We start from the raw sequence: 16,239 nt of genomic DNA, 5'->3' as shown, positions 1-16,239 counted from the left end.
TGTGTCCCCTGTGTCCCATAACCCCATGTCCTTTGTGTCCTCATGGCCCTCTGTCCCTGTGTCCCATGTGTCCCCATATCCCCCTGTCCCCATGGCCCTCTGTCCCCATGGCCCTGTGTCCCTGTGTCCTGCATCCCCCCCCTGCTGTGTCCATTGTCCCTGCACCCCCGCACCCCTGTGTCCCCCTGATCCTGTGTCTTGTCACCTGTGTCCCCATAACCCCATGTCCCTGCATCCCCACAGTCTGTGTCCCCAGAGCCCCATGTCCCCATGACTGTGTCCCTGTGTCCCCATGACCAGGTGTCCCACGTGTCCTCATGGCCCTCTGTCTCCAAGGTTTCTGTCCCTGTGTCTCATGTGTCCCCCCATGTCCAACAGCCCTGTGTCCTCATAACCCCATGATCCTGTGTCCCCATGGCCCTGTGTCCCATGTCCCCATGTCCCTATGTCCCATGTCCCCATATCCCTGTGTCCACAGAGCTCTCTGTCCCAATTGCCATGTGTCCCCATGTCCCTGTGTCCCATGTCCCTGTATCCCTGTGTCCCCAGAGCTCTCTGTCCCAATGGCCATGTGTCCCCATGTCCCTATGTCCCCATGTCCCTATATCCCTGTTTCCCCAGAGCTCTCTGTCCCAGTTGCCATGTGTCCCCATATCCCTATGTCCCCAGAACTCTCTGTCCCAATGGCCAGGTGTCCCCATGGCCCTGTGTCCTGTGTCCCCATATCCCTATGTCCCCATGTCCCTCTGTCCCCAGAGCTCTCTGTCCCAATGGCCATGTGTCCCCATGTCCCTATGTCCCCATAGCCCTGTGTCCCCAGAGCTCTCTGTCCGAATGACCAGGTGTCCCCATATCCCTATGTCCCATGTCCCCATAGCCCTGTGTCCCCATATCCCTCTGTCCCAGTGGCCACGTGTCCCTATGTCCCTGTGTCCTGCATCCCCCCACTCCTGTACCCATTGTCCCTGCACCCCCACACCTCTGTGTCCCCCTGATCCTTTGCCTTGTCACCTGTGTCCCCTGGCCCTGTGTCCCTTGTCCCTTCTCCAGGTGTCCCTGCCCTCTGCAGCACACACCTCCCACCCCACAACCACATCACCCAGGTGTCCCCAGGTGTCCCCACCCCTCTTGGGATGGGACACAGGGACCAAGATCCACCGAGCCTGTGGGGACATCACCCACCCTGGGGACATCGTCACTGGGGGCAGAGCAGGGGAGGGGACACCAGGCCACGGCAAGGGGGTATAAATATTGGCTAAATAGATTTATTTTTCATACAAAGAATACACAGACCTCCCCCCCCACCCCATCCCAACTCTGCTGGGGACCCCAGGGGACACCCCGAGATGTCCCCAACCACCACCCCACTGAGCACCACCACCATCCTTGGCTTTACAATCCCCTTTCTCAAGGTTTGGTGTCACCTCAGGGACACCCCTGTGTGTCCCCCACCTGGGGCCACCTCATTGCCTTCTACCTGCCCCGTGCCTGCTCAGGGCACTTTGTCACCGACCACCCTCTCCAGACCTGGTCCTCTGCTCCTTTCTCCTCACCCTAGGAGCATCTCTGGACATTTTTTTGGGGTCCCCCTCATGCCCTAATACTGTGGTTGGTACAGAACCCCCCTCCCCTCTCCCCACCTCCTCCCCTGCCGTATGTACACGCTGGATAAAAGAAGAAAATACAGATATTTATAGCAGGGAGGGGGGGGCAAAATGTCCCCCTAACCCCCCCCCAAAAGTGTCCCCTGTGTCCCCATCCTGGTGCCTCACTGCCAGCTGGTCCTGTCCCCAGGATGGAGGTGGCTGGTCCTGCCCCATCCTGGGCTGGCTGGATACTGGAGACCTTTCCTGTGCCTCAGTTTCCCCATCGGTTGCGGGGCTCTGTTCCCCTGTTCCCACCCCGGGGTGGTGGGACATGGGTGAAGGGGAGCTGTGGTGGCCACCCTGTGGGGACAAGGACAGGGCCACAAGTCCCAGGGGACACGGGGGGGGGTGGGTGAAGCTGGAGGTGCCTGGGATCGACCTCAAGAGCATCCCACCCCCCCAGACCTCTCCCCACGTGGAGAAACGTCACAGGCAGAGCTCCCCAGAGTCCTCTTTTGTCCCCAGATTTGTCACCCAGCCCTCAGGAGAAGAGGTGGCACTGGGGGGGAGGATCTCCAAGTTGGTGTCCCTCCATCTCAGCTGCGTTTGGTGACCATCTGCCGGTCCCTCTTCTTCTTCTCCATCAACCTGTTGGGGAGAAGGTGGGTGGGCTTCAGGACCCCAACCTGAAAGGGACCTCCTGAAGCCACCAGGAGGGGACACTCACTTGCGGTTGCGGACTTCAGTGAGCTCCAGGAGCCTCTCCTGGGCTGCCCTCAACTCATCCAAGCGTTGCTGGTAGCGGGAGTCGCAGCCGTTGGCGCGCTCGTAGCTGGAGACTTGGCTGGAGAGTTCGCTGGCGCGGTCCCGGAGCTGTTGGATGGACGAGTAGAGGTTCTCCTCATCTTCTTCCTGTTCCAACATCGAGGTTGGTGAGGTGGAAAGAACAACCCGAGGGTGACGGGGACAACCCCCAAACTGAGGTTGGGCCGGGCCACCTGCCTTGGCGTTGATGATCTCAATGTGGATGAGGAGAGCGGCGAGCTCCAGGTCCTCGGTGTAGCTGTTCTTCAAAGGCACCGAGCGGTAGCCTGGAGACAACACCATGAGAAGAGCTCAGCCCCATGGCAAGGCCCAAGCTCCTCATCATGGCCAGATACTCCAGGAGATGATGATGATGATGATGGTTGCAAGATGGTGAAAGGTCACTCCCAACCCAAACCATCCCCTGATGATGATGATGGTTGCAAGGTGGTTGGTCTACATGATATTGAAAGGTCCCTCCCAACCCAACTCATCCCCTGATGATGATGGTTGCAAGGTGATTGGTCTAGATGATATTGAAAGGTCCCTCCAAATCCAAGCCATCCCCTGATGACGATGATGATGATGATGATGATGACTGCAAGGTGGTTGGTCTACATGATATTGAAAGGTCCCTCCCAACCCAACCCATCCCCTGATGATGATGATGATGACTGCAAGGTGATTGCTCTAGATGATATTGAAAGGTCCCTCCCAACCCAAACTACCCCATGATGATGATGATGATGATGATGATGATTGCAAGGTGATTGGTCTAGATGATATTGAAAGATCCCTCCCAACCCAACCCATCCCCTGATGATGATGATGATGATGATGATGACTGCAAGGCGATTGGTCTAGATGATACTGAAAGGTCCCTCCCAACCCAAACCACCCCATGATGATGATGAGGAGGAGGATGGTGTGGATGGAGAGATCATACCTGTTTTGAGGCCCTTGACAGGGAAGGTGGCTTGTGCCAAGAAGTTGGGGTCACTGAACATGTCCTCCTCGTAGACCACGAAGCGGAGGAAGGCAAACTCGGGGTTGTTGATGTCAAAAACAAACTGCTTGAAGAGCCAGACAGGGTTGAAGCCGTTGTCAGCTAGAGGGTGAGGAGAGAGAGGAGGGTCTGGACTGCATGGACATCACCATCATGGCACCAACACCTTGCTGAGAGATGCTTGTCCTCTTCAGTCCTCCAAAAAATCCCGTGCCCACCACCCACACGTGCAAGAGGACCCCGAAGGGCACTGTTCGGGTTGTCCCCAGGGCTGGGTGGGAATGTCACCCAGGTGGACCCTCACCTACAACATCTGTCTTGTTCTTGCTGTTGTCATACTCAGAACCACACACCTCCACCTCCACGAAGGGGCACACGATGCTCCTCCCATTCTTGGGTAGGTGCCGGGCACCAAGGATCTGCAGGAGGAAGAGGAAGGTGAGGTCTGGCTACATCAGATGAAGAAGGACTCTTCAGGCCAACCCCATGGCTTGGTTGTTATAGAATCAAAAAAGGGTTTGGGTGGAAAAGGGACTTCTGAAGACCACCTAGTCCCACCCTCTGCAGGGAGAAGGGAAATCTTCAACTCTAAGATCAGGTTGGTCAGAGGATGCTTCGAGGGATGGGACATCTCCCATCTCTTTGGGGCAACCTGGGCCTGTGTCTCACCACCCTCACTGTAAAAAAAATTCAGGGTGTTTTGATCTTGCCAAAAGCTTTGTGTCCAGAATTAGCCACACCACACCTTATTGATGACTTTGGGCAGGTTTGAGCTTTATTTTAGCCACAGCCACCAAATGAGTTAAAAAAAAACCTTTGTTGGGTTCATGTCATACCCAAAAGTCATAGAATCATAGGACCACTGAGTGCTTTGGGATGGAGAGGACCTTAAAGCTCATCCAGTTCCAACTCCCCTGCCATGGGCAGGGACACCTCCTACAAGCCCAGGTTGCTACAAGCCCCATCCAACCTTCAACACTTCCAAAGATGGGGCAGTCACAGCTTCTTTGGGCAACCGGGGCCAGGGTCTCACCACCCTCACAGCAAAGAATTCCTTCCTCAGATCTCAACTCAGTCTCCCCTCTCTCAGCTTAAAACTGTTCCCACTTGTCCCATCCCTCCACGTCCTTGTCAAAAGTCCCTCCCCAACTTTTCTGGAGCCCATTCAGGTACTGGAAGGTCTCTCTGGAGCCTTCTCTATCCCAACTTTCTCAACTTTTCTCCAGAGCAGAGCTGTTCCAGCCCTTGGGTCATCTTTGTGGCCTTCTCTGGACTTGTACAACCCAACTTATCCCAACTCTAACACTGACATGACCCAAGGGTTGGGTAAGGTGCTTCTGGGCTTGTTTTAGCAACTTTACCCTCCACCCTACTCTTGGTCAGGTTGGGCTAAATGCTGTTGAATTTTGGGGCTCTACCCTGGAACAAATGATGCCACAAGCAGAAAATGACCAACTAACTGAAGAGATCTTGGGGTAATGACCTCCAAGGAGCAAATACGTGGCTGAAACACGAAAAAAAAACACCCCAGGTTGACCCGAAAGAGAGGAAGAAGCCAGCCACCATCTTGATGGTGGTCACAAAGGGTGGACTTGCTGTCTTTGCTCACTTGCCTGAAGCTGCACCGTGATGGGCTCCACAATCTTCAGGCTGTTCTTGTCGAAGGGGTCGAAGGTCTCATCCCTCATGATTTCAGGCTGCAGGACGTAACCACTGCGGCCACCGAGCATGAAGAGTGCCTGGTTCAGCTGCATTGGCTTGTCTGTGGCCAAGGAGACAGAGAAGCTTTGAGCTCTGGGGCTCAGGGGCTTCCTAAAGTTCTTGAGAAGAAGGCCCTGCCCTGGAAAACCCCTTGCTAAGAGCCCTGAACCCTGGTTGGAGAAAGGGTGCAGCTGGGTTTTGCATGAAGCACCCAAGAACCTCATGGAGATGGCTCCAGAGAATCATCCAGGTGGGAAAGGAGGTCTGGGATCATCAAATCCAACCCTTGATCCACTTCCCCCGTGGTTCCCAGACCAGGTCTCTTCTTAAAAATCTCTAAGGTCCCATCCAACCCAACCCATTTGATGATTCCATGATCTCTGTTGCATTATCCCACCATGACCAGGCAAGGAGAAGCCTGGGGGTGTTCAGATGGATGTCACCCACTTCCCACCAACACCTTTTCATGGAATCGCACAATGGTTTGGGTTGGAAGGGGACTTAAAGTTCCTTAAGTTCCAACACCACAGAATATCCCAGAATCAGATGGGTTGGAAAGGAGCTCTGGGATCATCAAATCCAATCCTTGATCCACTCCCCCCATGGTTCCCAGCCCATGGCACTCAGTGCCACATTCAGTCCCTTCTTAAAAACCTCCAGGGATGGGGAATCCACCCCCACCCTGAGCAAACAGCGGGCGTCAGGATGGGCACACAAAGGTTGGAGGGAGAGAGCACCCAAACCACCTCCACCAGCAGCACCCTTGGAGGGAACGCAGATTTTGGAGCCCACCAAAGCCAAGCCAGGAGAAGTATTTACCAGGTGTCTGGAAGTTGAGGGCCACGAGTTGGCTCCCACAGATCCACATGGGCAAGGGGTCATAGTTGGAGGAGTCGAGGCGCTGCCCTTTGGGGTAGATGCGGCTGAGCTGCCGGCGGTTGTACTGCAGGAATTTCTTCCCTTTGCTGCGGTTGGCGTACTTCTCCGCCTTGGTTTCCGGGAAGGAGGACATATCCCGGTAACAGGCCTTGTCTGTGCCAATCTCTGAAAGCACCAAACTCATCAGGTGAGGACACACGAGCTCCCTGGGAGTGGCCCAGCACCCCTGCAGGATCCCCAGAATAACAGAATCATCTGGGTTGGAAAGGAGCTCTGGGATCATCAAGTCCAACTCTTGATCCACTCCCTCCGTGGTTCCCAGCCCATGGCACTCAGTGCCACGTTCAGTCTCTTCTTAAAAACCTCCAGGGATGAAGAATCCACCCCCTCCCTGGGCAGGAAAGAATTTTTTCCTAATATCCAACCTAAACCTCCCCTGGCAGAGCTTAAGCCCATGGCCTTGTGTCTTCCAATGTCTGACTGTCCCCAGTGTGAAAAATTTTCCTCTTGTGTTCAACTGGAATCTCCCCAGGAGCAACTTGTGCCCATCACCCCTTGTCCTATCCATGTGACTCCTTGTAAATATTTCATAGAATCCCAGAATCATTGGGGTTGGAAAGGAGCTCTGGGATCATCAAGTCCAACCCTTGATCCACTCCCCCTGTGGTTCCCAGCCCATGGCACTGAGTGCCACATTCAGTCTCTTCTTAAAAACCCCCAGGGATGGAGAATCCACCCCCTCCCTGGGCAGCCCATTCCAATGTCTGATCACCCTCTCTGGAAAGAATTTTTTCTTAATCTCCACCCTAAACCTCCCCTGGCAGAGCTTAAGCCCATGGCCTCTTGTCTTGCTGAGAGTTGCCTGGGAGCAGAGCCCGACCCCCCCCTGGCTCCAACCTCCTTTCAGGGAGTTGGAGAGAGTGATGAGGTCTCCCCTGAGCCTCCTCTTCTCCAGACTGAACACTCCCAGCTCCCTCAGCCCTTCCTCACAGGACTTGTGCTGGATCCCTTGCTCTTCTCTGGACCTGCTCCAGCACCTCAATCTCCTTCCTGAACTCAGTTCCTGTCCAGAACTGGACACAGGACTCAAGGTGTGGAAGGACAGAGGTGATTGATTATCATCATTCTCCTCTCTTGAGCATCATTGTCCTCTGAAGGACAGAGATGCTTGGTAATCCTCAAGCCTATTCCATGGAAGAGCCATCCCTGTGCTGTGCTGCTCCTGTGTGTCCAGGGAAGGCTGTTGAGAGCCAGGGAGGGGCTGAGAATCCCTTCCCTGGACCTGCTGGCCACGCTGTTCCTGATCCAGCCCAGGATGCCATTGGCCTTCTTGGCCACCTGGGCACACTGCTGGCTCATGGTCAGCTTCCTGATGACCCAAACTCCCAGGTCCCTTTCTGCCACTCAGTGCCATGGAGTTGTTGTTCCCCCCCATCCATCTCTTCCCATGTTCATCCCACCACCCCCTTTTTTCCAGCTCTTACTGTCCTCATCGAAGGGCACCGGGCGGCAATAGACAACCAACTCAGAGAGCTCCAGGGCAATCTTCTTCCTCCTCTCCATGATCTTCCCCTCTTGCATCTGCACAAGTGAAAAGAGAAACTGAAAATCACCCCCTTTCTTCCTCCTTTTCCAGGAGAGAAACTCAAAGTCTCCCCCCTTCCTCCTCCTTTTCCAGAAGAGAAACTCAAAGTCTCCCCCCTTCCTCCTCCTTTTCCAGAAGAGAAACCCAAAGTCTCCCCCCTGCTTTCCTCCTTTTCCGGAAGAGAAACTGAACGTCTCCCCCCTTCCTCCTCCTTTTCCAGAACAGAAACCAAGTCTCCCCCTGCCTTCCTCCTTTTCCAGAAGAGAAACTCAGTCTCCCCCCTTCTTCCTCCTTTTCCAGAACAGAAACCCAAAGTCTCCCCCCTTCCTCCTCCTTTTCCAGAAGAGAAACTCAAAGTCTCCCCCCTTCCTCCTCCTTTTCCAGAAGAGAAACTCAAAGTCTCCCCCCTTCCTCCTCCTTTTCCAGAAGAGAAACCCAAAGTCTCCCCCCTGCTTTCCTCCTTTTCCAGAAGAGAAACTGAACGTCTCCCACCTTCCTCCTCCTTTTCCAGAACAGAAACCAAGTCTCCCCCTGCCTTCCTCCTTTTCCAGAAGAGAAACTCAAAGTCTCCCCCCTTCCTCCTCCTTTTCCAGAAGAGAAACCCAAAGTCTCCCCCCTTCCTCCTCCTTTTCCAGAAGAGAAACTCAAAGTCTCCCCCCTCCCTCCTCCTTTTCCAGAAGAGAAACTCAAAGTCTCCCCCCTTCCTCCTCCTTTTCCAGAAGAGAAACCCAAAGTCTCCCACCTTCCTCCTCCTTTTCCAGAACAGAAACCAAATCTCCCCCTGCCTTCCTCCTTTTCCAGAAGAGAAACCCAAAGTCTCCCCCCTGCCTTCCTCCTTTTCCAGAAGAGAAACTGAACGTCTCCCACCTTCCTCCTCCTTTTCCAGAACAGAAACCAAATCTCCCCCTTCCTCCTCCTTTTCCAGAAGAGAAACCCAAAGTCTCCCCCCTGCCTTCCTCCTTTTCCAGAAAAAGGTCCAAGCTCGAGTGGGACCAACGGGACCAACTCCTTTGGAGCTGAAGACCAAGGTCTTGAAGGATGGGACCTTCCAACCACCTCCTTTGCACCCCAGTGCCTCTCACCCTGGCATCAGCATTCTGAGTGGCCTCTCGGATCTTGGCCACCCACTCGCTGAGTTCCTCCTGCGTGTCGGCGGCCACGTCCAGGGACTGAGCTGCATGGGACATCTGCTGGGAATGGATGGTGAAGACAAATGGTTTGGAGCTCCTCCCGTCTTTGGAGATAACTATAAGGACATCAGAGGGGGGCTTTACTCGAAGACATTCCCAATGGATGGCTCTGTGGAGCAAACAAAACCTCAGCGGTCCCTCTCCCAGGCCCCTTCCTGGCATCCCACCAGCTCTTGGGGTCTTCCTCCTGCCAGGCTCCCATTTTATTAAGGAATTCTTTCAACTTTCCACGCTGGAATGCGTTTTCCTTTCTGCCAGGGGTAAATACTCCCTGAACCATCCAGACCTCTCAATTTCTCTGAACTTCCCCAGCCCCCCCTCTCCCCCCAAATCAGCCAAACCCCTCCAAATCCAGCCCCATGGTTGCTTCTGCCAAGCATGAGCCCAGCTGGCAATTGTGTGATGAGTTTGGGGAGCCTCAGCTCATGGCACTGAGCTTCAGCCAATGGGGTTATGTCCCATCCAGGTGGGGATGTGGTTGGGACACTCACCAACGTGGCAGGAGGGGACATCGATGAAACCCTTCAAGAAATTCCCCAGGGGGCTGTTTTCTGATGACTGTAAGAGAGGAAGGAAAAGGGGGATGGTAGGGGAGGGATGCAGGGCCCAGTCTGGTGTCCATTTGACAACCTCCCTCCCAGCCAAGTTCAAGAAAAAGCAGAGGAAAAAACCCAACAAAACATTCTTGGCACGTTCTGCTCCATTGTTGAGCATTCCCCAGCTTCTGGACAGAAGTCAGGGCTGGAGCAGGACCATGAGCATCCTCTGGCCTCTGGATAAGGGACTGGGCTGGAGCAGGACTGGGAGAATGATCCAGAAAAAGGTCCAAGCTTGAGTGGGACCATGAGCATCCTCAGAATAAGGTTCTGGGTTGTCAGGGAGTTGGGAGAATCCCCCAAGACCCCAGAAAAAGGGTCTAGGATGGTGCAAGACCATGAACATCCTCCATCCTCTAGAAAAACATCCAGGCTGGAGCAGAACCATGAGCATCCTCCAGCCTCTGGATAATGGTCTGAGCTGGAGCAGGACTGGGAGAATGCTCCAGCTTCCAGAAAAAGGTCCAAGCTTGAGAGAGACCAGAAGCATCTGGGTGGTCACAGTTGTGAGCATCTCCCAAGCCTCTAGAAAAAGATCCAGGCTGGAGCAGGACCATGGGCATCCCCCAACCTGAGGATAAGGGTCCAGGCTGGAGCAGGACTGGGAGAATGCTCCAGCTTCCAGAAAAAGGTCCAAGCTTGAGTGGGACCAGAAGCATCCTCCAGCCTCAGAATAAGGGTCTGGGTTGTCAGGGAATTGGGAGAATCCCCCAAGACTCCAGAAAAAGGGTCTAGGCTGGAGCAGGACCATGGGCATCCCCCAACCTGAGCTTAAGGGTTCGGGTTGGAGCAGAACCATGAGCAAGCTCCAGACTCTGCCTAAGGCTCTGAGCTCACAGAAGGTTGGGAACATCTCAGGTGTCCTCAGCCCCAGGTTTGTGGGGACATGTCACTCACAGCCTCATCCTGCTCCTGTGCCTGTGTGCTGATGATCTCCTCCACGTAGTTGGCCGGGAACCAGAGCTGCTTCTTCCCCCCGTAGTCCCCCCTCCACCTGCAAGGGGTGAGAGGATCAAGGCAAATGGACCACTTGGGGAGGGGACAAAGGTGCTGATGCCACATGCAATGTTGGGGAGTGGTCGGGGAAAAAGGTTGAGGGGGGGGGGAGGGGGGAGAACAGAAAAGGGGAGCAGTTAAAACCCACCACGGGATGAGCTGTGGGGTGTCCCCTCCCACCACCCACCCACCCACCCACCCGTGGTGATGCCCCCCACCTGGGGGGCCACCTGAGCACCCTCACCAGCCACCATCCTGCTTGTCAACGTTGTGGATGATGGCCTGCTTGCAGAATGACAGCTCGTCCTCCCGTTGTGCCTTGTAGTCATAGAGAGCCTTCACCGTGCACTGGGCCACCAGGGAGAGGGACACGTGTCACCACCCAGTGTCCCCACAGCCCAGCTCCTCCTCACACCCTCATAAAGCTTCCTGAAGGTCTGAAACCCCAAGTGATGCCCTCCCCCACCCCCAAATTGCCTGTATCAGCAGTGAGACATGGACAGGAGGTCCTGTAGGACCACCATGTGCTCAACCCACAAAGTCGGTTCTTTTACTGGGTCCCCCATTATTTTCTCCTGGTGTGATGAAGGGGTTAATCTCCTGATATTCCCACATTTCCTGGGGAAAAAACAAAATAAACTTTGGGATAAGCTTTCCTGTGCCTGGTTTTAGCCTGAGAACTGCTCTGCTGTAAAGGGACCTTTAAGGCACAGCAAAGTTGGACCATGGGATTGTAGGATCACAGGGAAGGAACCTTGGAGCTTCAGTCCAGCTTCCCCTAGGGTCAGGTCCCAGAAGCTTTGAGGATAGAGACTGGATCAACTGAGACCAGTCTGGTCCCAAAAAAACCTCTAGGTTTGGAGACTGGGTCAGCTTTGAGACCAGTTCAGTCCCCAAAACCTCCAAGGATGGAGATTGGGTCAGCTTCAATACGAGCCTGAAAAACTCAAAATCCTCCAAGGATAGACAGTGGGTCACCTCCAAGACCAACCCAGTCCCAAAAACCTTCAAGGATGTAGACTCTGAAAGGTGAGCTCTGAAACCAGCCAGTCCCCAAAACCTCTAAAGATGGAGACCCACCACCTGGGAACTGACTCTAAACCTATTTTTTCAGGGTCCACCAATGCAAAGAGACCCATGGAGGTTTCTTCTCTGTTGGGGAAAACTTGTGCCAGGTCCTTGCTCTAGGCTGGGCTCACTCCAGACCTTGCCCACCACTACATTGTGATGCTCTTGTTGGAACTTGGACTGTCCTCAAGTGATGGGGTGGCAGGAAAAGTCCCACCAGCTCCTGCATCACTCAAGGGGCAAAAAAAAAAAAAAAAGAAAAACATGCAGGAAAACATCAGCACTGCTCAGGTTGGTGGTGGGAGATGTGGTGAGTCTGAGGAGACACTTCCCAGGAGTCCTAGTAGTAGAACTGCCATGTCCCATCACCCTCCACCTCTCAGGGACACCAGCTCAAAGCCTTACCCTGGCCATTGGCATCTTGTTGGCCTCCACGTAGAAGTGGGGGGTCCGCACCTCATACAGGGCTCCATAGTCCAGCTCCTGCAAGGAGAGATGCCTGAGTGGGTCACCTGGATGCAGGCAGGAGCTCCAAAGGGATGTGACAGGAGTCAGGGCTACCATGTGTGAGCAAGGGGAGGCTGAGGAGGACCTAACATCCCTTTGCAACTCATTGGAAGGGAATCATGGTGCAGCTATAACCCGAGGCAACGGCTGCTCAATGAACTTGGCCAGTTCTTGTTGGCCTTCAACCAAGAGGCCAGAGGTGACCTTCCCACTCTGTTGGAGCTGGGGAGGGGTTTTGGTTGCCTGTGGCAGGGTCACCATCCCCACCACCAAGAGCACTCACGGTGGTGCCCATTTTCTCCAGGGTCTCCTCGTTGATGGGGTAGCGCAGCTTCATCTTGCGGTAGAGCGGGTGCTTCTCGTAGTAGCTGACGAGGTCCACGAGGCTTTCAAACTCAGCTGAGCTGCCCAGCATGAAGAGACGACCTTCCTGCTGGATACGGCAGTGCTTGATCTTCCCTTCCGCCCTGGAACCATGAGGGGAAGTCCATGAGGAGTTGGCCTCCATCATGGGGTCGGCCCCGCGCCGTTGGGGATGCCGCCGGCGCTGACCGCCATGAGGAGATTTTGCCATCCCCTTGTGTCCCACCTTGTCACCCCTGCTGCCACAACAGCCACAAGCTGGGCAGTTCTCAGTTTGGCCAAGAAGATGATGGGCACCACCTCCAAAGCCTCAAGGTGCCGGGGTGACCACACTCACCGGAAGGAGATGGCGTAAGAGTTGGGTTCGCTGCGCTTGCGCACCAAGAAGGCTCCATCCCGCGGGACCCTCATCAGCATGTGCTCAGCCTGCAGACGTGTCAAGCTGGCGTGGTACCACCTGGCCAGGAAGAGAAGAGAGGTGGTGGGTCAGTGTTGGCATCTCCACACCCCAGAGAAATTGCCACCAGGGGTGGAGGAAGCTGGTGGACACGTGGAGAACCGAGGAGGGGATGGAGGTGGGGAACGTCCTCACTCTTTGCTCTCATGGGCATTGGGTTGGGGGACGGGGTCGGTGAGGCGCATCTCGAACTCGTTGCAACGGAGAGGGACCTCACGGTAGTGGCAGATGAGGCTGTAGAGGCTGTCGAAGACCAAGTTGTCTGTCAAGTAGAACTTGGTGGCACCTGCCTCCTGCCGAGAGTGGATCCGGCAGTGCTGCACCCGGCTGGACCTCCTGCCATGGTGGTGGGGAGAGAGCAGGAGTCAAATCAGCTCCCACCACTCAGGGGGACCAGGAGCCACAGCAAAAAAGTGGCATTTCCCCCCCCAAGAAACCCCCCCTCCATAATTTCAGCCATTGATTCAGGAATCAGATGGATAACCCGGTGGGACACCCAGACTGGCTTTTGGGGTGGGATCCTGTCTTATTCCAGAATCACAGAACCATTTTGGTTGGAAAGGAGGTCTGGGATCATCAAGTCCAACCCTTGATCCACTCCCCTCGTGGTTCCCAGTCCATGGCACTGAGTGCCACATTCAGTCTCTTCTTAAAAATCTCTAAAAATCTCCAACCCAACCCATTTGATGATTCCATGATCTCTGCTGCATTATCCCACCATGACCAGGAAAGGAGAAGCCTGGGGGTGTTCAGATGGATGTCACCCACTTCCCACCAGTCACACAATGGTTTGGGTTGGAAGGGACCTTAAAGTTCCTTAAGTTCCAACACCACAGAATATCCCAGAATCATTTGGGTGAGAAAGGAGCTCTGGGGTCATCAAATCCAACCTTTGATCCACTCCCCCCGTGGTTCCCAGCCCATGGCACTGAGTGCCACATTCAGTCTCTTCTTAAGAACCTCCAGGGATGGAGAATCCACCCCCTCCCTGGGCAGGAAAGAATATTTTCCTAATCTCCAACCTAACCCTCCCCTGGCAGAGCTTAAGCCCATGGCCTCTTACTTGTCTTACTGAAAGCTGCCTGGGAGCAGAGCCCGACCCCCCCCTGGCTCCAACCTCCTTTTAGGGAGTTGGAGAGAGTGATGAGGTCTCCCCTGAGCCTCCTCTTCTCCAGCCTCAACACCCCCAGCTCCCTCAGCCCTTCCTCACAGGACTTGTGCTGGATCCCTTCCCAGCCTCCTTGCTCTTCTCTGGACCTGCTCCAGCACCTCAATCTCCTTCCTGAGCTGAGGGGCCCAGAACTGGACACAGGACTCAAGGTGTGGAAGGACAGAGGTGATTGATTATCATCATTCTCCTCTCTTGAGCATCATTGTCCTCTGAAGGACAGAGATGCTTGGTAATCCTCAAGCCTATTCCATGGAAGAGCCATCCCTGTGCTGTGCTGCTCCTGTGTGTCCAGGGAAAGCTGTTGAGAGCCAGGGAGGGGCTGAGAATCCCTTCCCTGGACCTGCTGGCCACACTCTTCCTGATCCAGGCCAGGATGCCATTGGCCTTCTTGGCCACCTGGGCACACTGCTGGCTCATGGTCAGCTTCCTGATGACCCAAACTCCCAGGTCCCTTTCTGCCACTCTGTGCCCAGCCTGGAGCTCCCCATGGGGTTGTTGTGGCCAAAGTGCAGGACCTGGCACTTGGCCCTGTTGAACTTCCAGGGAGTTCTGGGGTTCCCTGTGGGGTTCCTACCAGAAGGAGAGGGTGTAGTCACCCACGAAGGTCTCGCTCTCCCGCACCAGGAAGGTGCCATCCTTGCCACCCGTCTCGGTGCAGTACTCATGGAGCAGCTTCTCAGCAATCTGCCTCCCATCACGGCCACCTCCCAGCTTCCCGTGGAACCACTTCTCTGTGAAGTGCAGCTCGTTGTTGTTGAACTCCTGCAAGTTCACCCCAAAATGGGAAAAAATGTCCGAGGGTCAGCTTAACCTCTCCCAGCTGTCAACTGGTGCATTGCCACCTTCTCCCTTTTCCCTGTCAAGATTTTCCCAAAGTCTCCTGACCCAAGGACACCTCCTGCTCCTCACAAACCTCCTTCTGCTCCACCTCCTCCTCATCCTCATTGAACTGGTAGCGAGATGTCTCCTCTGAGTAGTAGATCTTGTTGCTTGTCAAGACAAAATAATGAGGGCTCCAGGTCTGGGAGGGAAGAAAAACATCATCAGCATGGGCAGGATGGTGGCACGGAGGGACAGGGCTCTGAGACTTCTGCTTCTGTCCCTGCCCTGTCCCCCCATGGTCTAGAAGAACCATGTTCCATGCCCAACCCAAACCCCAAAGCTCATCTTCCCTGCTCAGCCACCAGCAACAGCAGGGAGACCCTTACATGGTCAATGGGGTCTTCGAGGTAGAGGATGCCATTCTTGATGGAGTTGCTGATGTCGTTCTCTGAGTAACTGGCGGTGGAGACCTCCTCGTACAGGTTCCCTTCGACCAGTTTCTTGTGCTGGGGACAGTCCAGGGAGGAGAGCTCAGTGGTGGGTGTGGTGTCCCCATCACACTGAGCTCCCAGCCCTCAGGTCACACCTGGGTTCCTACAGGTCCCCCTCCACCAGCTCCTCTTCCCCTTGAGCATCTCTTGCTAGTAGGACATCTCTCTGATGGGCTCACAGAGAGATCTTGCTCTTGAGTCCCAAGCTTGGGATAATCACCATCCCTCCCAGCCCAACATGGTCCTTGTCCCACCCTAAAAGTCAGGTTTTGGGGTGCTGCCTGCTCCTCACCTTGATTAGGATCTTCTTCTTGAGCTGGGTGGGTGAGGGGAGCTCATCAGCATTGATGTCCACTGGTTTGGTGAGCAACATGTCCCCAAAGACCTTCTTGAAGTGGGAGGCCATGTTCCTCTGCTGGACGATGCTGCAGTGATCTTCAATGGAGAGGATGATGGGAAACCTGGAGGAAGAAGGTGGGAATGGTGGGTTGGGATGAAGGAGAAGGCTTCAAGGTTGCCTGCCTGTCCCGGAGCTGGGGTGGAGTTGGGGGAGCTGGGGCTTACTCGGAGGTGACGAATGCATGTTCCTTGATGGTGTGCAGCACATCCAGGAACTTGATCTTGGAAGTGAGAGTGTGGCCATGGTAGATGATGGGGAGATCATCTGGGCCATCCCAGCAGTCCACTGAGTGGGGAGACACCTCGGTTAACGCCTTTTGGTTAACTGGTTTGGAGCCCCCTCCAAAGGACGTGGAAGATCCTCCCACCCCAGTGCCATGGGATGGGTAGATGGGATGGGGGGCATCTGATGAGACACAGGGTGCTGGGGGAGCTCAGCATCTCTGCAGGGTTTTTTGGGGGGGTGGGGGGGACACTCACGCTCGATGCAGCGGCAGCCCATGCGCAGGCAGCGGGCGTACGCCTCCAGGGAGGACTCGCTGGAGAACTGATCCCCTGTCAGGTACCTGGGGAGAAGAAGACCCATGAGTGGCTGGGGTTGCCCTAGCTGGGGTGATG

The 16,239-nt window shown here is 54.9% G+C and overlaps 1 protein-coding gene across 2 annotated transcripts in view; it reads right to left on the bottom strand.

Annotated features, from left to right (window-relative positions):
- Window positions 1-1,314: 1,314 nt before the first annotated feature.
- LOC139793604 (1-phosphatidylinositol 4,5-bisphosphate phosphodiesterase gamma-1-like) overlaps window positions 1,315-16,239 on the bottom strand; it is a 29,270-nt gene continuing 14,345 nt past the window's right edge. For both annotated transcript variants that reach the window (XM_071738532.1, XM_071738531.1), the window contains 22 exons: window positions 16,102-16,187; window positions 15,787-15,907; window positions 15,515-15,683; window positions 15,118-15,237; window positions 14,823-14,930; window positions 14,484-14,671; window positions 12,874-13,074; window positions 12,619-12,738; window positions 12,202-12,385; window positions 11,817-11,894; window positions 10,588-10,691; window positions 10,245-10,341; window positions 9,243-9,309; window positions 8,644-8,807; window positions 7,461-7,557; window positions 5,917-6,141; window positions 5,010-5,158; window positions 3,701-3,815; window positions 3,337-3,498; window positions 2,585-2,677; window positions 2,314-2,494; window positions 1,315-2,234 (listed from right to left, as the gene is read on the bottom strand). In XM_071738532.1, the coding sequence (XP_071594633.1) occupies window positions 2,183-2,234; window positions 2,314-2,494; window positions 2,585-2,677; window positions 3,337-3,498; window positions 3,701-3,815; window positions 5,010-5,158; window positions 5,917-6,141; window positions 7,461-7,557; window positions 8,644-8,807; window positions 9,243-9,309; window positions 10,245-10,341; window positions 10,588-10,691; window positions 11,817-11,894; window positions 12,202-12,385; window positions 12,619-12,738; window positions 12,874-13,074; window positions 14,484-14,671; window positions 14,823-14,930; window positions 15,118-15,237; window positions 15,515-15,683; window positions 15,787-15,907; window positions 16,102-16,187 (2,881 nt within the window). In that variant the 3' untranslated portion in view covers window positions 1,315-2,182. The remainder of the gene's footprint in view (window positions 2,235-2,313; window positions 2,495-2,584; window positions 2,678-3,336; window positions 3,499-3,700; window positions 3,816-5,009; window positions 5,159-5,916; window positions 6,142-7,460; window positions 7,558-8,643; window positions 8,808-9,242; window positions 9,310-10,244; window positions 10,342-10,587; window positions 10,692-11,816; window positions 11,895-12,201; window positions 12,386-12,618; window positions 12,739-12,873; window positions 13,075-14,483; window positions 14,672-14,822; window positions 14,931-15,117; window positions 15,238-15,514; window positions 15,684-15,786; window positions 15,908-16,101; window positions 16,188-16,239) is intronic.

The sequence above is a fragment of the Heliangelus exortis genome, chromosome 2, assembly GCF_036169615.1.
Source record: "Heliangelus exortis chromosome 2, bHelExo1.hap1, whole genome shotgun sequence".
In the NCBI taxonomy this organism is placed as follows: domain Eukaryota; kingdom Metazoa; phylum Chordata; class Aves; order Apodiformes; family Trochilidae; genus Heliangelus; species Heliangelus exortis.
Note: the sequence above shows the minus strand (reverse complement) of the source record. Positions and strands in the feature narration are given on the sequence as shown.